This window comes from Lithobates pipiens, unplaced genomic scaffold, assembly GCF_037356315.1.
Source record: "Lithobates pipiens isolate NorthernLeopardFrog02 unplaced genomic scaffold, aLitPip1_a1.2 Scaffold_13, whole genome shotgun sequence".
Classification (NCBI taxonomy): Eukaryota; Metazoa; Chordata; class Amphibia; order Anura; family Ranidae; genus Lithobates; species Lithobates pipiens.
The window spans coordinates 274,125,244-274,153,187 of record NW_027507718.1 but is presented as its reverse complement, the minus strand read 5'-3'; the positions used below and the strand labels follow the sequence as shown (position 1 = coordinate 274,153,187).

General features: G+C 42.3%; 1 protein-coding gene across 2 annotated transcripts in view; it reads left to right on the top strand.

Moving 5' to 3' along the window:
• Positions 1-531: 531 nt before the first annotated feature.
• Positions 532-27,944, top strand: part of MANBA (mannosidase beta) — an 87,962-nt gene continuing 60,549 nt past the window's right edge. The window contains exons 1-5 of one of the 2 annotated variants that reach the window (XM_077476643.1): positions 532-943; positions 4,958-5,052; positions 18,853-18,958; positions 19,965-20,132; positions 25,834-25,957. In XM_077476643.1, coding sequence (XP_077332769.1) covers positions 638-943; positions 4,958-5,052; positions 18,853-18,958; positions 19,965-20,132; positions 25,834-25,957 — 799 coding nt within the window. In that variant the 5' untranslated portion in view covers positions 532-637. The remainder of the gene's footprint in view (positions 944-4,957; positions 5,053-18,852; positions 18,959-19,964; positions 20,133-25,833; positions 25,958-27,944) is intronic. The other variant, XM_077476644.1, reaches the window with a different exon arrangement.

The following is a 27,944-nucleotide window of genomic DNA, read 5'->3' as shown; positions in this document are numbered from 1 at the left end:
GGAATCTGTGTATGCTGTGTACTGCGCATGCGCAGTACACAGCGGTCACTATCCGATGGGGGACCATATATGATAGGACACTGGCGTTAGGCTGCTAGTTTTAGCTGTTATAGCGGCGCTTTTTGGGCCGCTATTAACCCCTGCTAGCGGCTGAAGAAAGGGTTAAAAGCTCCCGTGTTGCGGCGCTGCGAAGCGCTGCTGCCTATTCATTTCAATGGGCAAGGCAACTGATCATAATACAGATCGATCAAATGATTGCTAGATCATTTCTAGTAGATCTTATTTTCAGTCGATACCATGATTGTTGCATCGATCATAACTTTATTAGATAATACATTTTTTGTTTTTGTGCCTAGTTTATTTAGAAAACTGATACTTGTATGTCTTATGAAAGGTGCCGTCAGTAAGCTGTGTGTGTGTTTTCTATAAGCATGATCATGAAGCTGCCTTCCTTCACATACTCTTTTTCACTTCCTTCTATATAAGACAACCCCTGGAATAAGAGCCAGCATGGTAACCCCGCCCTGATCAGGCATTAGACATGACACATGACTCCACAGCAAAAGGAGGAAGCCAGTGTCTATAATAAAGCCATTGCACACAGCAATCTGTATACAATCATGGGGATGAATTGTGCATGCAGCTGACTGCAGATTTCAGCAAGTGGAGATCAGCTACACTGCTAGCAGATAAGAGTCACTCTGCAGCTCTGGCTAAAGCCATGGCTATAGGACTGGATTCAGTACTAAGGTGTGCCAAGTGGTGGATGGTTTTGGGACTGCTGCAGGTTACGTATGGCAGCTTGCGGGACCGTACTGCTAATGTACAGGTGTACAGCTTGAATGGGAAATGGGCTCTCCGTAATTCAAACAGCTCTATTAAGTTGTATGGTGACGTGCCTGGCTGTGTGCACACTGCATTATTCTCCTGGGGGCTCATAAAGGTATGGACTTTCTACTCCTATTCATTATTTCACTAAGGCAAAACTCTGAAAAGAGAACATGAGAAGGTAGAAATACAATTTCTGATATTGCTGATCTCCTTATGAAAATGCTAGTTTTCTGGCTGCCTCTGGCCACAGTACTTTCTGAGACCCTGACAAATAAACATAAGCTTAGGCATCCTCCAAACTCCTATCAAGCCTAACTAAAGCATAGCCACAGTCCCTGATTTGGAGCAATGTCCCTCTGTCCCTCTTTCCTCCTCATTTTGATCTCATCCATATAGATGTATATAAAATGCACTTTTTATCTATCAAAAAGTTTTTTCCAGTGCTAAACCTTTCATCTGACTTCTAAATTGCTGCATTTGTAACTTCCAGAAGCCAATATAAAGGAATAGTAGTGGTAAAAAAAAAAAAAAAAAAAGCAACTGCGTGTTTAACCAATCTTGTTTTTTGTACAATTCTCCTTTTTAAGGGAGTGTGGCAGAGGGTGTGTCCTATGCCTGCATACTTTTGCTGATAGGTGTCCCTCATTCCCATCTCAAAAAGTTGGGAGGCATGCCAGGGGCCGATCCAGAGTCTAGTCTCGGGAAGGGCACTTCTATAAAATGTTTTTTTTGGGGGCAATTTATATGTGATATTGCTGGTATTGGCACTTCAATCATTACGGCACCATGGCTGTTATGGTGTCAGGATGATTGAAGCGCATTATTTCTATTATTACATTGTAATATAAAATTAAATGGTTCAACTCACCATAATGCAGAATCAGTGGGAGCCCTGAGGGTGTCTTTCGCCATGTCGCCTGCCACCAAACACGGATTGTCCCTTGCCACGTCACTTGTCACCAAATGCGGATTGTTACTTGCCACATCACCTGCCACACATTGCGGATTGCCACTTGCCACGTCACTTGTCACCAAATGCGGATTGTTACTTGCCACGTCGCCTGCCACACATTGCGGATTGTCACTTGCCACGTCACCTGCCACACATTGCTGATTGTCACTTGCCACGTCACCTGCCACACATTGCTAATTGTCACTTGCCACGTCACTTGCCACGTCACCTGCCACACATTGCGGATTGTCACTTGCCACGTCACCTGCCACACATTGCGGATTGCCACGTAGCCTGCCACACATTGCGGATTGTCACCTACTGTGTCACTTTTCTGCTAAGGTGTTCTTTTGTTGATTCCAGAGTGAAGAGAGATGTTGTAATCTCTCTGCTGCACACAGCTTCCTGCACAGTGAGGGCATAACTGGAGGGATGCAGGGCAGTGAGAGATGATGTCATCTCCCTGCTCCCCTGCCTGCTGGCTTCCTGATTGGCCCGCAGCCCTCCTAAGCCGCACAGCTGCCCCCCCCCCCCCTCACCCGTCCACTCAGCGCAGCCAGTCACCAGCGGAACGGGCCTCTCTGGCACCCACGGAACCGGCCGCGCTGGCAACCGCGGAACCGGCCGCGCTGGCACCCGCTGGCCATATTCTCGGAGGGGGCAATTGCCCCGTTGCCCCCCCCCCCCGGATCCGCCGCTGAGGCATGCTAAAGTCATGAGGTTGTGGTGTGTGTGGTTTTTATTATTATTATTATTATTATTATTATTATTATTATTTTTGTGAGCTGCAGTGGCGGAACGACCCGGCCCACAGCTCACTGGAGTATCGCAAGTTTAACTAGCGGTGAGTTCGGAGGACACATAAGCTCATCTCTACTGACAAAGTGCTGAGGTCATTATAAGCCCTATTTTGTCAGTGCTAATTTTGGTCTGCCCCCAAAGCTTGCTATATTTATTATTTCTATATCAAAATGTATTGAGTGGAAACTGGGTTACCAAGCTGCTAGCACTGATATTTTAAGGCTGGGTTCACATGTAAAACAGATGCGGCTGACCGCAAGGGTCTGGTGCGTCCCTGTTCTCTGTTTCCGGGATGAATTAGGTCAGAATTTTTAGCTGAATTTAACCCATAAACAGAAACCAAAGACGCACAGGACCCCTGTGCAATTCGCTCCACAGCCACCCCAGAGATGTGTGAACGGCTCCATTGTGAGCCAGTCACAATCTCCTGACATGTGAATTGGATGCGGAGAAACCGGCATCCAATTCGCATAAGTGTGAACCCAGCCTGACTTAAAGCTATGCAAAAGAAAAGCAATAGAGGCTTTCAATGCTGACCTCTCCCTCTGTGATTTGTTTTAGATTTTAATTTATATCTATGTAGCGACGGTTCCTGACGAGCATGTGCTATATGTTTTTAAAAATGAATATTCCTGAAACCACAGTTGGGTTTTAGGGCTAATTTTGCTAAATGGTGTCGCTTTCACCGCCGGCAAGTGGTAGAACGCAGTTTAGCTGGGTGTATTAAGTGCCACGTTTTTCTCTGAACCAGCCCAGTGGGAGTGTTCTCCTGCTGTGTACTCTGGGAGATGGTATTTAAGGTACTGATATCGCATGTTACGGGTTCAGTTCCGTGCCAGAAGATATCTTTCCTGTCTGTTTGGTCCTGGTCCTCCTGACCAGCCCCCATGGTCCTCCTGGCCTGGGGTGCGGGTCCATGCAATTCCAATTCTCGGGGCTGGATAGCTGAGGCGAAATAACTGCAGGGACAGGCCTGAATGGATATCGAGGCCTGAGGATTCAAAGGTGGTCTGGTGCCGTCTCATCTAAGGAGAGGCCCAGGAGAGGACTCTTCAGGAGAAGGCTATGCACAAGGCTGGTTTCTCTGAAGGAGCCTGGAGGCTCAGTTGAAGGAAATTTCATGGATCTACGCACATACGGTATCGCCGGACTGGCTGAGAGATACTGGTACCCTATGATGGTTCTCTAAATTTGTCTGTCCCTCGGTTACGCTCAAGTCTGTGGCAGAGACTTTACTTTACTTAACACCCTACCGGCTGCTAGGCCTGGTGAGAGGAGGTCTATCCGGAGGTTTGCGGAAAATCCAGCTGTGAAATGGTTATTCTCTGGATTTCTTCTATAAGAGACTTTCCATTTTTGCAGTCCAAATGTACATGAACTTCCTCCTAACCCTCTACCCTAAACTGAGAGATCTTGTTTTCAACTTCAAATAACCCAAAAGAAGATCCAGTGTCAGTTTCTGCATTTCTTTGGACCATTTACCAAGGGAAACCCTAGACAGAGACGAGGTCAAGAAGGTAACGGTAAGCCCAATAAAATCAGCAGCTCCTTCGGGGGTCAGTGCTACTAAACCCACAACAGTAAAATCAGTCTGTATATACACTAAAGCATGCTTGTTATACTCGATGTGGAACCTAAGGGGTTAATCCTACATTCTGTAAAAAGGCTGTTTAATCCGTATGCACAGATCCTCCTCTTCTTCCACTGACTCCAGAACATGTCCAGATAAAACAGAGCTACTGGAGTCAGGCTGCACATGCTCAGTTTGGTGTGTATTGCTAGATAGTGTTTTTTGTTTTGTTTTATTGGGCGAGTGCATGTGATCAGCACAGGGCCAATCAGCACTGTCCAAACAGAGGGTCAGGGGTCCTGCATCCTAATGGGACAGCTCATTGCAGCATGAAAACTCCTTCTGCAAGCTTTAAGCAGGAACTGATAGAAGTCACAAGACTGCTATATATTGCCGATGAGAAAAGGGATTTAGTAGTTTATATTTACTAAAACATTGCATTCCCATGTTCGGTGTACTGTGGGAGACCAGATATTGTGAATGCAGGCTCCTGGGTTTAGTAACACTTTAAGTGGTAAAGAAGTGTAATGTGGGTGACGAGAAAAGCAAGCTGTGAGGCTCATTTATTAAAACTGAAGAGTGCAAAATCTGGTGAAGCTCTGCATAGAAACAAATCGGCTTTCCCTGGCTATCATGCAAAGCTACACCAGATTTTGCACTCTCCAGCTTCATTCAAAACATACAGGGGTTGCTTTACTAAACACTGTTGTATAACTATAGTGTACAATATAATAGAATCAGTCGATTGCAATTGTAGTGTTAATGTGCTTTGCCAAGTAATTAATTCTTTCACTCCTTTTAAGGATCCTAACTTGCGATTCAATGATATTGCTTACAAATGGATCGCACATGATGAATGGATATACAGCAAGGAGTTTACACTTTCTCCTAATATCAGGTACACATTATATAATAAAAGCCAAGTAACTGTTTGAAGTGGGTATAGGGTTGGTAAACTGGGGTACAGTTTCAATCTGACAATCACTTCTGATTCTGACTTCATACTAGTCAGAGTTTTTCTATTATTTTTACAATTTTACTTTAGAATATTTATTTATTACAATGTGATTATTTATATATATATATATATATATATATATATAATATTTACCTTTTTATTTTTTTATTTTTTTTTATTCAACCCTGTTGGTGATAAAATGTCAGGGGTCTAAACAGACCCCTGACATCTCCCCTTTGAGACAAGGAAGGGACTGAGGATAGCCATTTCCCCTGTCCCTTTCTCAGGGACTGGGGAATGGACAGGAGACAGCGACTTCTCTGCATTCATAAACTGAAGCAGCGTAAACAGTTTTGATGCTTTTATGAATGGACAGAGTCAGTAATCACTGTGCATTCAGAAAAGGAAGACATATTTTACCGGTTCCTTTCTCCGCTCTCCATCCTGAAAGGTCTGGTATAGGAGGAGGGGACAGGGGGGACCGGAGGAGCCCACAGAGAAGGACACAGAGGGGAGCTGGAGGAGGGATTCAGGGGACACTCGGGAACAATCAGTGTGGCGACAAGGGAATTTATAATCCCCCAATCTCCCTGTGTGCTTCTCCTCTTTTACCCTCTGTGGCTTTCAGCTACTTTATTGAAAGCCACACAGAGAGATCGGTGATTATAACTTCCCTGTCGCCGCACCGATTGTTCCTGAGTGTCCAGGTTTTGGACTAGGCATCGGGAGTGCAAGTACAAGTATCGGTATCGGGACAGCCCTAGATAAAATCAAACTCTGCAATTCGTCCAGAAACGTCAAACTAAATAAACAATGTGATTCCATGCCCCCTTATTACACACAACTTTGACGTGGTTTATAGATATCCTGTTTAAAGCCTAGTACACACCATTAGGGTTTTTTTTTTTTCTTTTGTTCAACCCAGCCATTGGCTGAGAGCGCTGATCGGGGGCTGGATGGCTCCTGGTTTTTCAGCATGCATGTTCGAAAGAAGCCAGCCGAACGGCCACCCTCTGTCAGACTGACTGCCATACATGTGGACCAAATGCCGGACAGTTTTTATTGAACTGGCCGATTGTAGCCCGTGTGTACTAGGATTAAAGGTTGTAAATTGTTAACAAGACTAACAGGGCAGGGAATAAAATCTGATGGATAAAACGGGTTCCATACAGCTGTTTGCCTGGCGTTCTGCTTTAAAACAAATCTTTCAGTAATTTTGCACGTCTGCATTGACAAATTCTTGAGATCAGGCAATACAGCAGCTGTACAATTTTGCCCCAGCCTAGGCTGAGATTAGTCATCAGTATGCTGCAGGTAGAAGTAGGCATTTCCTTGGTTCCTTCTCTCTGTGATTAGATTGTAACTTCGTAATAAGTCAAAAGGTGGGATGCTGCAGCAGAAGGCTGATATACTGTATGGCAAACAATTGTGAACACAACCAATAACTGTACAGACCCTTCTGTTTACATAATTGAGCCATCCTTAAATCAACTTCTTATGCTCTTCTTGAGAGAAATACAGATATGGGCATTTTTAAGGGGAGTACTTTGAACGCTATGAGAGGTGTTAAATACCTGGAAGTATTAAGCTTATACATTACTAAGGATGCATATACGGTACTTCAAGTGGCCGGAAAGGCTGAAGGTTTTTTACCTTTGTGCTTTCCATGCATGAAGATAAAAAAACCTTCTGTGTGCTGCTTTCCCCACAGCCCCCCTTATACTCCAGTAATGTGCACAAGAGTCTCGGCTGTCCTGGGTCTCTCTCTCCTCATTGGTTGAGACAATCGCAGCTAGTGAGCCAATGAGGAGAGGGCAGGGCTGAGCCATGGCTCTGTGTCTTATGGACACATAGCGGGCACAAGCTGCTTGCTATTGGGGGCACTAGTCAAGGGGCAGGAGCCAGGAGCGCCGATTGGGGACAAGAATAGAAGAGGATCAGGCCTGCTCTGTGCAAAACCATTGGACAGAGCAGGTATGACATGGTTGTTGTTGTTGTTGTTGTTATTATTATTATTATTTATTTATTTTTAAAACCTTTAGCATCATTTTAACTTGAAAAAAATGTACCCGATGGCCATAAATCATGGGTTTTGTTTGTTTGTTTTGTTCAACCAGTGGGTTGCACGAAAGAAAATGACTCAATTCCTCCATGTACACACTCAATGTGGATAGAGGGATCCCTCCCGCTGAGTCTTTGTATTCTGACAGTTGGGAGACTTCCTCGCTGTTAGAATACACTGATCAGCACCACCGACTTCTAACAGGCTAGCTGTACACAAGTCGGTCGATAGAGTACAACCAGTCTGCCCATACGTGGATCAATATTCAGCCGGTCCCTGCTAAACGGGCCAAAGTTTGATCCATGTATGGTCAGCTTTAGGTTCACTTTAATTACTATTAATGTATCAGTTGAGGAACAGTTCAGAATCCATAAACCTTTATTTTGAGAAAAATATAACATTTCTTATTCTCATTTTTAATTTCCTGCTTATTCCTCCTCTTATACTGGTCTTAGCTAATTTTGAAACCATAGAAGGGAATGACGTATTTAGTGTAAAGCTTTTCGTGGAAGACTGTTTTGTTCTGTCCTTGACTGCAAAGTCCTTGCCATTTCTACTAACTCCTTCTATCCTGCAGTGATGATTTCTGTTCTTGTGTCTTAGAGTTACAGTTAAGTCCCATACACACTATCAGATTTCCTGCTGATTTTTTTTTTTTTTTTTTCCATCAGATTTACCAAAACCATATAATGAGGTTAAACTTTAGGAGTTTCAATTTGTATGCAATCAGGGAGGCCCTTGCACTGCATGGTTTTGGTAAATCTGAAGACAAAAATCAGCAGAAAATCTGTTAGTGTGTATGGGGCTTTAGTCTCTGCAGATGCAAATGTTTATGATCTAACTCATTCTTTAAAGAGGAAGTAAACCCTGATGGGTTTACTTCCTCTTTTTTTCCCTGCAAAGGTAAAGCATAATGGACTACTATGCATCGCATAGTAGCTCATTATGTGTCACTTACCTGACACAGGAGCCAGCGAAGTCGCCGCTGTCCCCTGTAGTCCGCCGCATCCATGTTGCTGGTGGCGTCTCGCAGCTCCGACGAATCAGAGCGGCGCAGCCGCGATGACGTCACTCCCGCGCATGCGCACGGGAGTCGCGTCTCGCAGCTCCGCCGCTGCCATACGGCGAAGCCGCGATGACGTCACTCCCGCGCATGCGCACGGGAGTCGACAAATTAGGCAAATCCATTCTTGGATTTGCCGCATTTAGTGCGCCTGCGCGCCGCTGTCTACGGCGCATGCGCCGTAGACAGCGGTGCCCATTTTCGGGCAAATATCTCCTAAACCATATAGGTTTAGGAGATATTGCTTGGACCTACAGGTAAGCCTTAATCTAGGCTTACCTATAGGTTCAAGTTGTTTGGAAGGGTTTACTTCCTCTTTAAAGAAGCAACTGATCAAAAATTTCAGCTATAAACTAGTCATTTTTGTCACCCTCCTGAAGTAAATGTGTTTAACTTTTTCTAATGTCAAGAAGAGGAAAAACCTAAAATGAGTGAGCATCTTTACTTAAAATGTGGAAATCCAATTTTTTTTTTTCAGGCTGAGTTGTTCTTTTAACGGACAGCTTTACACTATTTGTAGAACCAAACTAAGGATATGGCAAAAGGGTTGTGGTCAAACAAGGCAAGAGCAGACATTGGGATTGTGGTTTCTGAAACTACCTATTTTACTATACACACTTTCCATTGATGGCTAAAAAACAAATGCAGCAAAGCCTAAGGCCCCCTTCTCACGGGACGGATCGGTAATGATCCGTCCCATGATGATCCGCTTGCTCAGCGGGGATCGCTCCGTTGTCCCCGCTGAGCCGGCGGCGGACAGGGCGGTCCCGGCACACTGTGCAGGGATCGCCCTGTCAGCTCTCCGTTCTCCTCTATGGGGGATCGGATGAGCACGGACCGTCTGTCCGTGTTCATCCGATCCGCTCTGCAGACGGATAGAAAAATAGGACTTTCCTCCGTCTGCAGAATCGGGCTGTTGCGGAGGCGGACAATAGCGGGTGTCTGCGGATATTCATCCGCAGACACCCGCTATCCCATAGGGATACATGTATGTCCGTATTTCCGCATGTGTGAAAGGGGCCTTACTGTCAGAGAAAAGCAGTGACATTGCAACAGTTCACTTTAACAGGCCAATTCATCCCAAAGTAGTATTTCAGTTAGTCAGAATCTGATGAATTGGGTTACCTTTTGGCTTCTTATACCTTTGAAGCTGTTCATACACTATATACACTTTTATAGGCCAAATGTAATGCAATGTGTAGACCTCCCTAAACATTCCAGTTCAATTTTGAATTAAAATTCAATTAGACCTCCTTTTTCCATATGGTTTGGTCATGCCCTTCTCTCCAGTTGTTTTGGATGGAGGTTGTAGCAGACATTAATTCTGTGTGTGGATTAACTCTCAGATTGGAACCAAAGACACTGCTTCTGAACATTTTTGAGGACCCTCCTATGGACAAATATGTAAAATTGTTTATGCCTCCTTCTATGCTCACAGGGAGATTCTCCTCCACTAGAAGTCTACTCAGCCCCCTAATGTGACCTCTTGGTGTGCTACCATTATTGCGTTATTATTTTTTTTTCCCCACTATATAAACTTGCCTATCATAACAATTGTCCCAAAAAATTTGATAAAATTTGGCACTGCATGGATAGACACCTGGGGTGCAGGTGTTGACCTGCCTTTGTAGCCTTGATGCAATCTGGACTACCTGCTGGACTATCCTAGTGTAGCACTGACCCCCCCAAAGGAGCTGCTGTTTGATTGGGCCTGCACTCTGCTTTTAAACCCCCAATAGCTTGACTCAATCCTCTTGACACAGCTGTGGTGCAAGGTTGGTGTGAAGCTAGCAATAAAGGATAACCCCACAATGTACAATATAACAGTATACCTTTTGTTATTACCTGGGTATCCGATGCTCCACCTGCAGGAAAAGGAACAACGCTTCACACCAATTGTGCTTAACCAGAAACTTGTTTTTACTGGATCTGGTATAAAAACAGTAATTACAGTATTTGCACTGTTACACAAACGTAATGCAACAGCACAATGGGTATTCACAACAATCTGTGCATATAAAGTTGTCTTGGATGACCCCCAAGAGTGCGTCTCCAAGTGGAACTAGTGCTCAGTGACAACGCCTTAACTCCGTTCCAGCACACCTGTGTAACCACAGGAATGTAAAGTTATCAATATAGTACAACACAATTAGTAGGGCAGTCCCCCTACTTTATAATGATGTTCCTCTTAATATAAATAGAATGCAAGGCCATGCAGTCTTTAATCTTCTGTCTTCTGCTAGCTGTTTGTGTTGTGAAAATTGTAATCCAAACAGTTAAACAAAAGTTATTGCAGAGTAGGTGTTAAAACTGTCCTTACAATGCAGCACACTTACAACTGCCTTTGGTGCAATTTGTTCTGAACCACACAGTGTCAGTAAAAGTGTGACAAAGTGTGTTAATAACTATGGGCAGCCCTCGCACCCAATCCGACCTGAAGAGTAAACAGCTCCCCTCTGCTCTGCAGGATGAACTAGGACCATCTAATGGCTTAGACTGGGGTCTCTGGATCCTATCCGATTACACAGTCTTTTCAGCACACAAGGGTAGAGTAGAGTTGCTGGATGTTCCACTCCGCAGTAGGGATGCACCGAAATTTCGGCCGCCGAAACACATCGGCCGAAAATGGCCTTTTCGGCATTTTGCCGAAAGAGAATTCTTGCCGATAATGGCGCCGAAAATCGCGCATGCGCAGTAGCGGTGGGAGAAACTTCGGATGACATCACTCGTTCTGTGGGCGGCTTGCACGTTCCTCGCGGATAAGACGCCGCACTCGTAAGCACGTTCCCTGCTGAGACGCTGGCACCTTCCCCGCGGACGCTCCTCGTGCTTGTGAGACGCTGCTGGGACCCGAGAGACGCTGCTGGGACCCGAGACGGTTTCATAGAGGGCTGCACATACTGAAGTACAACAGTGGGCACTGGGCACTGTCCCTCCTGGATGGCTACCATTACTACTATTCGCCGGTGAGCAATGCATTGCCTTTTTGCCTTAAACTGCCAAACAATCCAACTAATTTATTTTACTATACTACTGAAACTGTCATAGCAGTCAAACAACATGTATTACTTACGCCTTTGTGCCTTTTGTGCCATGCAGTATGGTATTAATTAAATGTCTTACAGTACATCGTAATGTAGCAAAAAATGGAATGAAATGGAATGGCATGCTATTTATTATTCTGTAGTACTAGTATACTATAAAATGTATGCCCTTGTTGTCATTGAATTTGTCATTTGGTATAGTATAGCACACTGACATGACATGATTTATCATTTTTTTAAAACATGACAGACAGTACGCAATATAATATATTATATTTAACAACTATATATATATTATATATTTTATTGTACAACAAGCACATGAAGTTATAGTATTATATTATACTGCAGATTAGCGCCCAAAAAATTAAATATAGCATGAAATTGCAATTTGCATGCAAGCAATCCATTCCATTTGCAATGAAATTTAATCAGTGCAATTATATTATCTGTTGGTACAAGTCAGGAGATATACTGCAGTGCAGACATATTAACTACCTTGCATGGCAAGAGCTGCAGCGTTTAAAAAAAAAAGTGATAGTTTGTTATTATTTTTTAAAGCTGCCTCCTGGGGTTTAGCTTTAAAATTAATTTCGTCCTTTTTTTTCTTTTCCCCCTCAGATTTCACTCCCACTATAGATCATTCTATGCTATTATTCTGCGCTACCAGCAAAGGTGGACCATGTCTGCAGTGTGGAAATATTTAAAAGTTTCTGATAAAGACCCCAAATTTGCAATCTGTAGTCTTTGCTCAGCAGAAATTTCAAGAGGGGGTACAGTGCCAAGGCATTTTTCAACAACAGGTTTGATACACCATCTGAAAACACGACATCCAGTTCAGCATTCAGATTACAAGAAAACAGTGCCACTTCCAAAAAGTGACTCAGGCTCAACACCATCTGTGGCCACGGTCTTTGAAAAGGTTAAAAAATTTGCAAGTGACAGTCCCAAAGCTCGTGCCATAACAGATAAAATTATGGAATTTATTGCATTAGACGACCAGCCATTCTCTGTTGTGGAGGACATTGGATTCCGTAGGCTTATGCAACATATTGAGCCGCGTTACTCACTACCAAGCAGACGCTACTGTGCAGATACCTGTCTACCTGAATTGTTTTGCAGTGTTAGAAAACACATTCAAGAGCTCATGACTACCGACATCATAGCAATCAGTTTTACTACGGACATTTGGAGTTCAGACGTCAGTCCAACGAGCATGCTTAGCCTGACAGCGCAGTGGATAGATGACAAATTTCAATTGCAAAACATCCTACTTAACGCACGTGAGTTTGTTGGATCACATACTGCAGCAGCAATAGCTGACACTTTAAAATCCATGCTTGACACTTGGCACATTGAGAAGTCTAAAGTGCATTTGATTGTACGAGATAATGCGCGGAACATGGCAAAGGCAATGGAGGACAGTGAACTTAAAAGCATACCGTGTATGGCACACACGCTGCAATTGGCTGTGAATGAAGGATTGCTGAGTCAGCGCACCATATCTGATATTGTATCAAAAGGAAGAAAAATTGTGGGTCACTTTAAGCATTCTCCACTTGCTTATTCCAGATTACAAGCTTTGCAGATACAGTTTGGAATGCCACCGAAACGACTGCAGCAAGATGTAGCCACTCGTTGGAACAGCACCTACTATATGCTGCAAAGTCTTTTTGAACAAAAGCGTGTTTTAGCTGCATACATTGCAGATTACGAGCTGCCGGCAACACTGAGTGCACATCAGTGGATGTTAGTTGAAAATAGTTTGTCTCTTCTATCTCCATTTGAACAGTTAACAAAAGAAATAAGCTCAACTAATGCTTCCATTTCTGAAGTTATTCCCTTGATTGCCGCACTGAAGCGTCTGCTAGGAAAAGAGATAGAAACAGACCATGGCGTAAAAACGGCTAAAACCACTCTACTGGAGGCTGTTACCAACCGGTTTCAAGACACCGAGTCCAACCCTCTGTACTGCATTGCAACAGTTCTAGATCCTCGATTTAAAGAGCATTATTTTAATGTTGAGAAAAAGCAGCGTGCACGGGAAATGATACAGGCACAAATGGAGGTGGTGGAAGCATCCGGTGAAGGAGTTTTGAGGTGTAGCACAGAGGAAAGTGAGAAGAAACGGTTGCATACAAGTGAAGAGGAACACGCTCCCTCCATATCTGATATGTTTGAAGAAATTTTACATGAATGCACCCCGGTCCATAGCAGTGCAACAACAAGTGCAGCTACCCAACAGCTGGACATTTATTTAGCTGAACAGCCTATCGCCAGAAGTGACAATCCCCTTGTGTACTGGCGCATCAACAAACAACGTTTTCCTTTGCTTGCACAGATTGCACGCAGATATTTATCTGCCCCAAGCACCAGTACAGAGAGTGAGAGACTATTCAGTCTAGCATCTCATATTCTTGACGAGAAGAGAAACCGTCTCTCCTGTGAGAAAGCGGAGCAACTTTTGTTCTTAAAGCTAAATCTGCCACTTATACTGAAATAGATTTATAAATCCGTAGCATAGACCAATTCCTTTACCATGTTGTTGAACATAGTAAATGAATTGGCATTGGACTGTGCTATTTGGACAATTGGAACATACAACATAGTATGACTGACTACCAGTATGTTCCAGTTGTCTAGTTGTGCCATACTGCCATTAGTTGTTTGTTCATTGTAGTAGTTCTACAGTTTTTGCACTTCTTCAATTTAAGAGATCTCCAGTTTTAGTACTGTACACAGTCACACACATCATACATAGTTTGTTGCTGTTGGGCCAAACTATATCTCTCTCTCCCTAAGCTTTCAGCCCGCTGCATGTGCAAAACTGTATGTCCTGTATTTGTGGCTGTCCACATATTCCAGTACTATACACTATACCACACTGTGTTCCAGATATGGGCAGAGACTTCCAGAAACAGACTAGTCTACATTGCTTGCTGTGATTGCCCGAGCACCGCTGCTGTAGACCAGACTGTAGACTGTGTTCCAGGATGTCTCTGCTCATACCCGGGGGCCGGAAAACAGTGTGGTCTACTGTATGACTGTGTATGTAACCCGCAGCTACATACATACACTTTTATCGCACATGCAGCCGCTGACACCTTAGGGAGAGAACTTAGGGGGGAAAAAATAAATTACTACAGTTCTCTCAGGTTGAAAATATTTATTGCATTTAGCATACTTATATATTACTGTGAAACAGAATAACAGCCTTCTGCCATTGTTATTCTTTATAGTTTGTTGTTGGGACAAAACTGTCAGTCATTGATTGTCTCTCCCTAAGCTTTCAGCCCGCTGCATGTGCAAAACTGTATGTCCTGTATCTGTGGCTGTCTACATATTCCAGTACTATACACTATACCACACTGTGTTCCAGATATGGGCAGAGACTTCCAGAAACAGACTAGTCTACATTGCTTGCTGTGATTGCCCGAACACCGCTGCTGTAGTCCAGACTGTAGACTGTGTTCCAGGATGTCTCTGCTCATACCCGGGGGCCGGAAAACAGTGTGGTCTACTGTATGACTGTGTGTGTAACCCGCAGCTACATACATACACTTTTATCGCACATGCAGCCGCTGACACCTTAGGGAGAGATAACTGAATTACTACTAGTTCTTCTGGTTTAAGTTGAAAATTAATAAAGTCTAAGACATTAAGTCTTCTTAGACTTAGTCTTAGTCGTTTTATTTTTATATTATTTTATTTCATTTTTTTTATTTATTTTGTTATGGTTCAATGTGCACTGACTGCAGTCTACACTGTAGGATATGCGGTAGTAATTTATCATTTAATTTTGTATTTTATTTGATTTTATGATTTTATCTTCTGTGTCCACTGTCCAATTTATTTGGGTTTCTTTATTAAAGTACTGTTATTTTCCATTACTGGACTATTCTTTTATTCATAAAATTAATGATTCAGTTGAATATGAATACTATAATGAATAATACTATATAAGGCGATTTTATATATCTTTTTTTTTTTTTTTTTTTTTTTTTTAATATATAAAAAAAGCCATTTTCGGTTTCGGTGCTGTTTTGGTATCGGTTTCGGTTTTCGGCCTAGTGTATTTTTTTCATTTTCGGTATCGGTTTCGGCACCAAAAAACCTATTCGGTGCATCCCTACTCCGCAGTTGGTGCAGGCCGTGCTCTCTGGAGACCTCCTCACAGGTCCTTGTAGGCAGGCCACGAGTCCAGAAGAGAAAGAAAATGGCGGCATTCTGGGTAGGTAAGTCATTGTAAAATGTACACAAACAGTCACTTCCTGTAATATTTCTCCATGTTCATGAAAAGAAAATAATTGGAGTCCATTTCACATTTAGGCCACTAGATGGTGCCAGTTGCCAAGTTATAATACTGCCATAGATTAACATTGCATAACATTAACAGGCAAAAATGCCAGCGCTACACTATTTTTTATGATGCGGGCTCCTACCCTGTTTCCTTTCTTAACTTACCCCCCTCCCCTCTTTTTCTTTCCTGGTCCCCTTCTCCTCTTCCTCCTTTCCTTCCTCTTCCAGCTTCCCTTCTCCACTTCTTTGCTGTCTTGTTGTCCCCTCTTCTTGGGTTAATCTGGGATTTATTTTTTTTCCTCCCGAGGATTCCTGCTATATGTCCCCATTTTAGAGGTTGAGTAATTGCAATGTGTATTATGTCTTTACCTATTTATGTTTGACTATTGCTGGATGATGCCTACGTTGTTTCTGCACTTTGGTGACTCTGTAGCTTTTGTACTTTCTTGATATTTGACAACTTGAGTGCTACGTACTTTGTTCATGTATCTGGAAGATTTTAATAAAGTTCTTTGAATTTCCCTTGGGTGTGCCTTCCTCATGTATACTGAATGTTCCTTCCCCAGTAGATATGTCTCAAGGGAAGATGAGGCATGGGTCAGGTGGAGGAGAAGCTGAACCTCTATGAAGCGTATGCTTTTCAGCGTCCTCCAAAGCTGGTTATGTCAGGATGGGGCAGCAGCACAACACTCATATTGTGCTTGAATCTCATTAGGAATTTGAAATCGGCTCTTAAAGCAGAGGTCCACCCTAAAGTGGATCTCCGCTCATCGGAACCCTCCCCCCCTCCGGCGCCACAATTGGCACCTTTCAGGGGGGAGGGGGGTGCAGATACCTGTACAGTACAGGTATTCTGCACCCACTTCCGGGATAGCTCTCTGCGGAAAGGGGCGTAGATTACGCCCCTTTCCGCAAGTGCCCGCCCCTTTCCGCAAGTGCCCCGCTGCCTGCTGGGAAACACACAGATCCCAGAGGCAGCGGGGACTGTCCTTATTGCACAGCGCGATTCGCGCATGCGCAGTAGGGAACCGGGAAATGAAGCTGAAAGGCTCCATTTCCTGATTCCCATACCCAAGATGGCGGCGGCAGCACCTTACAGACGATCTAGAGATCGGCTTCGGGTGCCGACATCGCGGGCGCGCTGGACAGGTAAGTGTCACTATTTTAAAAGTCAGCAGCTGCAGTATTTGTAGCTGCTGGCTTTTAAAAAAAAAAAAAAAAAACGCGGAATCCCGGTGGACTCCCGCTTTAACAGCTCAATCACCATGATTGTTTGCCAAGATGGAGTGATCTCCTCTGACGTTATCAATTGAATCTTCATTCCTCACATACTAGCCATCCTTGCTTTCCATAGCAGAAAGATGATCTGTACTGCTTTGATGCAATTTAACGGAAACTTTGCCAAGCATGCTTTGCTGTTTGGCCTTGCTACTCTGCTAAGCTCTTAGACCCCTTTCACACTGGGGAATTTTTCAGGCGCTTTAGCGTTAAAAAGCACCTGTAAAGCGTTTGAAAGAAGCCTTATCTGCAATCCCAATGTGAAAGCCCAAGTGCTTTAAGAGCCCTTTCACACTGTCAGCGCCCAAAAAATGCTTGTAAAGCGCCACTTAAACTAGCGGCGATTTAATAGCGTTTTTGGAGTGCTAGTGGGGTGCTTTTAACCCCTGCTAGTTGCCAAATAAAGGGTTAAAAGCACCCACAAAGCGCCAATGCCAAAAGCGCTTTGTAGACGCTTTTCAGGCGTTTTGCAGGCGCTTACCATTGATTTCAATGGGAAGGGGCACTTTAGGAGCGGTGTATTCACTGCTCCAAAAGCACTGCAAAGAAGCTGCTTGCAGGACTTTATTTATTTTTTGACGCCCTGCCAGCGCAGCGCCTCAGTGTTAAAGCACTCAGGCTTTCACATTGGGATTGCAGTTGCGGCCTCTTTCAGGCGCTTTACAGGCACTTTTTTTAAAGCTAAAGTGCCTGAAAAACACCCCATTGTGAAAGGGATCTCAGTGTGAAAGCTCTCGGGCTTTCACATTGGGATTGCAGATGAGGCTTTACAGGCGCTTTTAAAAAAAAAAAAAATGTTAAAACGCTAAAGTGCCTGAAAACGCCCTAGTGTGAAAGGGGTCTTACTACATGTGCTCTGTGCCTTTAATAGTGGACTAAATCTCCAAAGTCATGACAGCTGCCTCAAGGTGGAATTCACAATGTTACCTATAAGGCCCCTTTCACACTGGGGCGCTCAGTGCGCTGGCGGTAAAGCACCGATATATTTAGCGGCGATTTACCGTAGTTTTAGCGGCACTGATGGGCCACTAGCGGGGCAGTTTTAACCCCTGCTAGCAACCGAAAAAGGATTAAAACCTGGAGCGCTGCCCCATTGTTTTCAATGGGTAGGGGCGCTTTAGGAGCGTTAAATACACACCACCTACAGCGCTCCAAAGATGCGGCTTGGCAGAACTTTTTTGACCATCCTGCAAGCGCACCGCTCCAGTGTGAAAGCCCTCAGGGCTTTGCCATTGGAGTGCATTGAGTGTCTTTCAGGGCGCTTTGCAGTCGCTATTTTTAGCGCCTTCAAATCGCCTCAGTGTGAAAGGGGCCTTAGAGAAAGTGTGGCTCTAATAAAATGAACTCCAATAAACATTGCGGCTAAACACAGGTTTATGTCTATGCCATACAATTACCCTTTGATCAGATAATGGTTGGTATTACTGCCAGTCACTCGAGATGTTTTTTTTTTCTGGTTAGAGTGATGGTGTCACAGGATCTTTGAAGAAGGGGGGGGGGCTTGGTATGAGTGGTCCAGATGCAAATTAGTGTTATCTGGTGACAACTTTATCTTTTGTAAATTTGATGGAAGGTAATGCATTTCTACATTTTTTTTTGTTACATTTTGCATACTATAGTCCTGTTGGTCCCTATACTGACTTCAATACTTTGCCATCATAATACTGTATAAGTTAGATATTGGACCTGGTAGGTGGTAGTTATTGGGCATGGATATTAGCTGCTAGGCTTTAGTAAAGCATGGCAGGAGGCTCATTCTCCACCATACCTGGAGACAACGGATATTGTGTAGTAGTTCTGACACAGTAGAGTGGTAAGGGAGCACGGGGAAGATTAGTATAAGTGGGCTAGGAGCTGGTGGTATATGGATCCTTGTTAGGAGACAAGAAGTGATTGATGAATACCAATGACTAAAAGGCATATTGTGGAGAAAGATTTTGCTTTCGAAGATATTTTTAAAGTAATTTTGTCCTTTTTTCTTTTTTTTTTTATAGACTTTGGCAGAAGGTCGTTTTGGTTTGCGAAGGGATAGATACCATTTCTACAATTACTTTAAATAATATTCCTGTTATGAAAACTCAAAATATGTTCAATAGATATGTGAGTAATTCGTTTTAAGTGCATTTTATATTGTGTTGAAGTTTGCGTGTTTTTTTTTTTTTTTTCCTGTATAGAAAAATGTATGTGCCTAACTCTATCCAAGATGTAACACTTCCAATCACAAAGGAAAGGAAGCCGCTCTCCATTAAAAACATTGTGTATATTTATTGAAGTATTCCAGTCTCTACAAATAAGCTCTGATGAAATTAAACGCGTTCAGGCTTATGGTACAGGTGGATCGGCTTGTGCATAGAATACTTCAATAAATAAACACTAGGTATTTAAATAGTGGCTACCTTTCTTTTGTGTTTGGTAACAGACTATGGGGTTTATTTACTAAGGCAAATCCACTTTGCACTACGTGAAATCACTTTAGATCTGAGGGGAAGATTTGAAATGAGGGCAAGCTCTGCTGATTTTATCATCCAATCATGTAGAAGCAAAAATGCTGTTTTTTCATTTTCTTTGCATGTCCCCCTCAGATCTACAGTGATTGCACATCCAAGTGCACTTGTAGTGCCTTTAGTAAATAAACCCCCTTCACCGATCTCATTATCGGTTGTAAATTGGATTTTAAAAAATTCTGTCCTGACAAAGGGCTAAAGGTCTGGAAACCAGACTAGACACACTGATCACCACTATTACTAGTAAAATTAATAATAACAATGCCATAATTATATCCCCTATTTTGTAGAAGCTATAACTTTTGCGCAAACCAATCATTATACGCTTATTGCTTTTTTTTTTATAGTGGAAAAAATAAAAACTGTTAGTTAAAGCGACGCAGTGCCATATCACAAAAAATGGCCTGGTCAGGAAGTGGGTAAATCCTTCTGGGGCTGAAGTGGTTAAAATATCACTTTGACCATTTGTTGTATGGATAATTACTTTTTACTGTTAATTCATTTTTACTTTGGCTTGTTTTAAAAACTCTGCTTATGCTAAAAAATTATGTTTTAAATATCACAATAACTCCATGACCGATGCAAATTTTTTTTTTTTTCAGACCATTGATATCACCAAATATGCTTTAGAGAAAAATTATATTGAGATTAAATTGGAATCGCCTGTGGAGTGGGCAAAAGAAAAAAGCACAAATCATTCTTATATTATACCTCCTAATTGTCCTCCAGATGTACAGAAAGGAGAATGTCATGTTAACTATATAAGGAAGGTAAGTGAGGATTCCGAAAGGTGTTACTTTATAGGAAACTGAAATATTTTTCTATTTTGTCTATTCCTGAATTCAGCTAATCTGTTTTCACTAAGAAGTACATAATCATATCTAAAAGATGTTACATAGTAGTTAGAGTAAAATAGCAAAGATGATACATTACCTAGAAGTTCTGTCCGTCTTAATTTTTTTTTTTTTTGGCTGGGTCCAGAGAGAGGGAGACAATTGGCATATTGCCCTTTTTATCATACATAAGAATACTATACATACCAGAATGGACAGCCCTCATTTAGGTTTTCATCCTGCCGTGGATAGTCTCTTGTCCAATCTGCATTTTTCTTAGGATTCTGCCATAATCGCTGACCTCCCCCAGCAAATGGAGCCATCATGCTGTAGGCAAGCTTTCTGCCAAAGTCCAGTCTCCACAGCGGCAGATGCTCTCTCTCCTTTTTTTTTTCTTAAACGTTTTTATACAATACAGTACAAGCGTAGAACACAAAGGAGCGGAGCAGGCAACATACCCACTCCGTCCGGTGGCCACGCAGGGCCAGTGACTGTGAACTAGTTCAACTGTCCAAAGTCAACTTCCACCCCCCAAACTCTGACCAACAGCCAAATCCAGGAAATCCAAAGTAATAACACAACAAGGTGATAACATGTCATTTTATCAGGCGGGATATTCAATACTAGCTGAGGGGATAGATGGGAAAGTACCTATGCAGTCATTTGCCGTAGTATCCCATGATTATCCACTCCATGTCATCAAACTCTAGGAACTATATCCCCTAACCATACATGTATGGTATAACCATACAAAGTACAGAAGCTGATCTGTGCTTATGAGGTCAGTTTTCATCATTTGGCTGGCCATTCAGAAGTACGGGACACATGGCATGCTTATATTGGGTAGTTTAAGCCACCGCGCTTTTCCGACCAGTCACAGTCTGCCTCCACTACACCCCCCAGCCCCCCCGCCTATCAAGCACAGTCTGCATCTAGCCTGAGACTGAACAGACTGGAAAACAGGCAAACTTTATGTATGGTCACATGACAGAACTTTTTTTAACCTTGTAAAAATAGCAAGAAAGATCTTTTCTGAAATGAAGAAAAAGCATGGTTATAACCATATTATACAGTGTCTATACCATTGTATGTTCACTACTTTAACTGTAACCACTACCGTTTTTTTTTTTTTTCCCCATGTTTAAAAGTTTGAGAAAGTAAACAAGACATGTTTAGAATTATACATATACCTGATACAGGCAGTATACAGAATACACAATGTCGAGTATACCATTTGCAACAGACTCATGTCGAAGAGGGTTTGAATCCCTCAGTGGAACAGGAGTGTCCCCTCCAATGTCAATATAGTCCCATAGCAAGGAAACCACCACAATAGTTATAGGGTCAATAGGAAACATAAAACCTAATTTACCCTTTGAATATTATTTCTGTCTAAAAGTAATTGTTTATAGCAAATATTTATGCAAATATTTATGCATTTACATTTTACTTTTACATTTTAAGGGGGTAAAATCTACCAGATGACTGGCTCCAATTTTCAAAAGCATTCATCTTATACTTGTCGTCTTTTCCAAATGGATTTTCATTCAAGCTTGCATGTTTTCAAGTATTTAAGCAGCGGGGGCCACTGGTGTCCTGGCTATCACTAGCCCTGTCACCTTCATGACAGTTTCCCAGCACAAAATGCCCCACTCTGAGCAATGAAATCTCTCTGTACGCCAGTTCAGAGTTGACCTTAATTACTGATGGTTTCCTAATCTGTGAACTGGCGGTAATTCTTTAGGAACCTGTCACAGCCATAGTGACACGTTCATAAAGTGGCGGTAATAAGAACAACCTGAACTCATTGCACATCTCAAAAGTAGTGTAATTGCTTTATTGAATTCCCCAGAATGTGTGGTTGGGGTTCCCCCCCCAATACATTTTCTTTATTTTCAAATTTTTAGCAATACAAAAAGGTACAGAAAGTACAAACATTACGCCAATTAACATATGTAACACATAGAATACTTAACTTAGTTATATGTTATAAACCTATTCAGAAAAAAATTATAAAAGTAGGAGGAAGGATAGAATATGCCAATAACACCAGGGATTCTCAAACTACGGCCCTCCAGCTGTTGCGGAACTACGCATCCCATGAGGCATTGTAAAACACTGACATTCACAGACTTGACTAGGCATGATGGGAATTGTAGTTTTTGAACAACTGGAGGGCCGTAGTTTGAAGATCCCTGAATAACACAGTCTATGTTCATGCAAAACTAAGGTTGATGTTGAAATGGTTGTTTTAATGAATTTGGTTTTTGATATTCCAATTGCACCAAGTCTCCCATAATGAGCTAGTGGTTTTATAATTGCCTTTGAACAAGCCAAATACCAGTTCATATGTGGCATTAGTGTGGGTTAATTGGATCACTTTTTTTTTTTATTTGTATTTTTTTTTTTTTTATTGCTGGTGTATTGGGATTCTTCCAGTACCTGACCAATAGTAAACGGGTTGCCAACAGGATGTGTATGATCAGTCCTCTGTTTGGGTGGGGCTTTGTCTAACCCCAGAGGAAATAGTGCACATCCTGGGGAAAGGGGAATTGTGACCCCATAGATTTGATTAGGCAGAATGTCTTATACCAGGGAGGGATATGCAATTAGCATGAGGCATAGCAAGACTGACAGCCACAAGCACGATAGATAGGCAGAGGCATGATGGGACTTGTAGTTTTGCAACAGCTGGAGGTCCGCTAATTGCATATCCCTGGTATAAGACATTCTGCCTAATCAATCAAATCTATGGGGACACAATTCCCCTTTCCCCAGGATCTGCATTTATTTTCTCTGGGGTTAATATCTGTCTTGTACCATAGGGAAGATGCAGCTGGACATGTCCATAATATATGATAGAGCGTGCCCACTGCTCAACATTGTCTCCAACACAAGGGTGACACCTGTGGTGAGAATTTTGAAATCCTGTGGGGCGTAAGATACCACCATAGTAGTATTTCCTGGGTTTGCTCCCACATGTTTATTTTTGGTAGCAGTATAGGTGGAGGTGAGTGCAGCTTGCCATTGTTCATGTGTATACGTTGTGCCAAGGTCGTGTTTCCATGCTCTTATAGGTGCTATCTTGTCAAATTCGTCTTTATTTTTCAGTGGTTTGTAAATTAGAGAGACGCCTATAGTTTTAGAATTGCGGGGGGGGGGGGGGGGGGGGGTTGTAGTGAAAAATTGGACAATTCGCCAAGGCAGTGAAATATGTGAAGGGTTAGAGCGTAGAAAAGTGTACTATTTGCAAGTATGTGAAAAAATCCTGGGAGGACAGCCCAGATTCTATTTGTAAAGCCCTGAAAGTTTTAGTAGCTGGACCTACCTGGATATCATCCGACCGTTTGATTCCTTTTTTTTGGCTATATTGGGTGCAATTCATGAAAGACTCATGATGAAGACTTGGATAGTGGTTTGTGTTGTCTAAAGGTGTGCGTAATAAAGTGTGCCATACTTGAGCCGTGGCTCTGATAGAGGGAGACCTTTTAGTATTGGGATCCTTGAATAAAGCGCCTAGCCAATAAATGGTGATATAAGTTGTTACCATGTATTTGATATCTCTCCAATAGCACTTATAGGTTATTTTGTGATTGGTGGAACCAAGCTTTTACTTGTGTGAAAAGAACTGCTAGGTAATAATCTCTAATTACCACGTGTCCCATTCCCCCTGCCCTCCTTCTAGTTGTGAGTTTGCTAAATGCACATATAGCCTTTTTACCTTGCCATAGAAATCCATTAAGTAGAGATTGAGCTGTCTTGAAACAGGACACGGTACAGGAATGGGCAAAGTTCTGTATAGATATAGTGGTCGTGGTAGTAAGAGCATTTTGAAGGCTGCCAGCCTCCCAGTCCAAGACGGCTCTGACTTTGGTATGTCTTGAAGTTTTGAGAGGAGGACGCCCAAGAAAGGTGAGTAATTTGCCGCTACTAGTGATTTTACATCATCAGGGGTTGGTGTGATATCTAGATATTTTAATACCTTCTTGTTTCCACACATAAGGGAATAAATGCTGTAATTTTTGTTGTGTGATTTGATGTGTAAACCCAAACTCAGTACATATTATTATTATTATTATTATTATTATTATTTGGATTAATTCACCTTGTAGTAGCATATATGGTTGAATATTGAGAGGGCTGAATGTACTGAAGCCAGGGAAGTTTCTATATCTGTTAGCATTAATATTATGTTATCCGCAAATATTTTGAAATTGGAATCCAGAGATTTACGGGTGTGTGTATGTATGCGTGTGTATATATTATATTATCTCTATCTAATATATCTATCATGCCAAGGGCTCCATTAGTAAATGAAATATCAGTGGTGACAGGGGGCATCCCTTGCGAGTTCCATTGGCAGAAGCAAAATCCAGCAGGATCTACAGAGTATAAAAGAAAAGAGAGGTGCCTCTAAGTGTAGCAATATGGTTACAGTTAATGAAGGTACATCCTTCATGATTGATTAAAAGAGGCACATCTAAGTATGCAAGCACTTGGGGTAAAGCTGTGCACATAGACCATCCTTCGCACCGCCGGCTCTCACCGCTATCAGTCTGCAACCGGGACCGGGAAGACTACCCTGCAATAGAGCAATTTGGAAAAGAGGTTGAAGTGGAGAGCAGCGAGAAAGGGATGATGTCAACGGTGGTGAGGAGGATGGTCTATGTGGACAGCTTTACCCCGGATGCTGTATACTTAGATGTGCCTGTTTGTTTTTTTAATCCTCAACCATGTGACTTGCTAAATGTTGTACCTTCATTAAATGTAACCATATTGCTATACTTGGAGACACCTCTCTTCTATATGCAGTTGTGACATGATGCTGCTTGTATATCAATCAAAAGTGTTGCTTGTCTTGCAAAATGCTTTCGTATTAAACTAATAATATAACTAAAACCAGTCCAGTATGTAAGTCTATGCATCTACTGTGCATTGTAGATGAAATCTTCCTATAGTGTAAAGAATACCTCCTAGGTGAAAAAAAGCAACACTCCATGCTCTGCTACCAGTGTCCAAATCAAAGGCTTACCAGAATGGTATGACCCTCAAAGAAGACGTTTTATGGTGTTTAAAAGAGATTAGGTCAAATCCTGGATATAATGTTGCCACTTGAACATATATAATCGACAACCAGTCAGGGGAATGTGCATGGAGAAAAGAATGCTAATTACATATATAAAAAAATCAGTGCTGTGCAAATCATATCTCAAATATTCTGGTTTGGGATTGCCAGATTACGTGCACTGTGGTATAAATACAGCGCTCACAAACCTTTTGCAGGTGTCTTCGTGCACTTGAAAAAATTTTCTGCAACTTTTTCTCTGCACAACAGATGAGAAGCATTCCTTGCATTTTTACACACTACTTGTGAAGCACTTTCACAGTTCCATATGGACTTTGTTTATGTTATCACCTATTATGGTTTTTTTTTTGTGAGCGCTTTATTTATATTTTAACACTATGTCTAAGTGTCTAGCACTTTGTGTATAGCAACTTCATTCATTCATTGATATTTTTTTTATTTTTATTTTTAATCGCCCATTTTTCCACGCCATCAGCACGAGTTTATATATTTAGATCATATATTTTCCTAGATTACGTGCACTGTTTTTTAATTGTGTTCTCAATGTTCTAGGCTCAGTGTTCATTCAGCTGGGACTGGGGCCCCTCTTTCCCTACTCAAGGTATCTGGAGAGATATTAGAATTGAAGCTTATAATCTTGTCAACATGGATTATATTTCCTTCATGACAGTCTTTGGTAAGTTGTTTGCTTCATGGGTAGACCTATACCTAGAGAATTCAATATTCAGAGAACATACATATCTACTTGTAGCACTGACCCCCGAAGTAGCTGCTAATTTGAGTTGGGCCTGCACTCTTCTGAGAAACCCCCTTTGTGTGTAACTCTGTCCCCTTGGCACAGCTGTGGTTCAATAATACAGTACAATATAAACAGTATAAGGTACCTGTATCGATTCCTCAGGATCCTCTGGCTCCACCTGGTGGTGAAAGACCGTAGACCACACACTTGTACTCTTAACCAGAAATATTTTTACTGAAAGTATAACAAATAAGTGATTACAGGAATCGCACTGTTGTCCCAACGTAGAACGTCAGAACAGCATGAATCAACAGTCAGATACAATAAACAATATGTAAGTATGGTATTATCTAGACCTGGGAGCTCCCCTTACTTAAAGTCTACGTGAGGCCTCACTTAAAGTATTTCCTTCTTTATCTTCTTTCTTCACTAGCTTAATTGGCTCCTCAGGTAATTGTAATTCAAAGGGGTAAGTGGAGAAAGTTAACTCAGAATACTCCAGGTATAACTCCAAGAACTTGTAATCACACTTGGGCGCTAAAGTGAACCGGGCCTCAAGCCTACTAAATGTCAGTTGCTAAGTTTCGCTTCCGTGGAACAACAGGTTCCAGCGAGGCCTGTGAATAAGTCTAACTGTGTGCAATAGTATTAAACGGTGGGTCGCAACCCACTCACCAACTGGATCAGAGTTTGAGGTAATGGCTTTGGTCCGATAACAGCAGCTTGCTCGGGCTGGGCCAGATGCTCTGTGTCGCTCCACCGACTGGATCTGGTCCTCCGCTACTCGGACAAGCGTCTCCGAACCTCGTCAATCCCATCACCAGCTCTCAGGCTCCATCAAGTCACCTCGCAAGCGGTCCAGTTTGCATTCCGCAGTGACGGTCTGCCAATGTGTCTGTGAAACTTCACCACAGTTCCGCACAGGCAGGCAGCGTGGTCCCAAGAGACCAAATATGGCCGCTCCAGCTCCTTTTATCCCCTACCCAGCATGCACTGCATATCAGAGTGTTCAAGGGTAGGTCACACAGACTCCTGGGTAACAAAGGTCAAACCGTTTATCAAAACAAATATCACTTCCTATGAAAGTCTCTTGTGTTTTAAAATCACCATATCTGTGCATTACCAAAATGTGTCAGTAGATGGCTCCAAACACTGAGCCATCGCAATGTCCACAGATTTAACATTAATATGAACATAACTACATTAATACACAATTATGTCCCCGCTACATACTGATATCTTAAACTATTGGATGGGGTAGTGGATACCTTTTTTTTTAATATAATAATTAGACCTCTGATAGCGGTCCTTATTTTAGTGAATGGCCAAAAATCTGCTTTTATCCTCTTTACCTGACCATCCCTCAATCTCAAGTTACAGGGATACAAGCCAAGTGAAGTTCACATTCACCCACTGCTCAGCAGTTTCGTTTAGCAATGTGAAAGCCCCAAATGATGACGCTTGCAGTTGGGCCAATGTTTTTCGCTAATCCTTTGAAGTGCACAGCATGTACATTTATACTTCAATTGGCCTAAATACCGAGAACATTAGGCAAGAGATTACCAATCTTGGTGATTGGGTATTATACAGCAAGATCCTAACCATTTAGTATTATTCACAGGAATAGGCAATCTACACAAGTATATCTTCATTATGGCGCGTACACACGATCGGAATTCTCCTCGGAAAAAGCTCTGATGGTTTTCCCGACGGAATTCGGCTCAAGCTGTCTTGCCTACACACGGTCAGATCAAATTCCTTTTGTTTATAACGTGGTGACGTACGACGGGACTAGAAAAAGGAAGTTCAATAGCCAGTAGCTAATAGCGTCTGTCTCGTAGTTGAATCTGAGCATGCGTGATTTTTGGCGTGTCGGAATTGCATACACACAATCGTAATTACCGATAGAAAGTTTTTCCGTCGG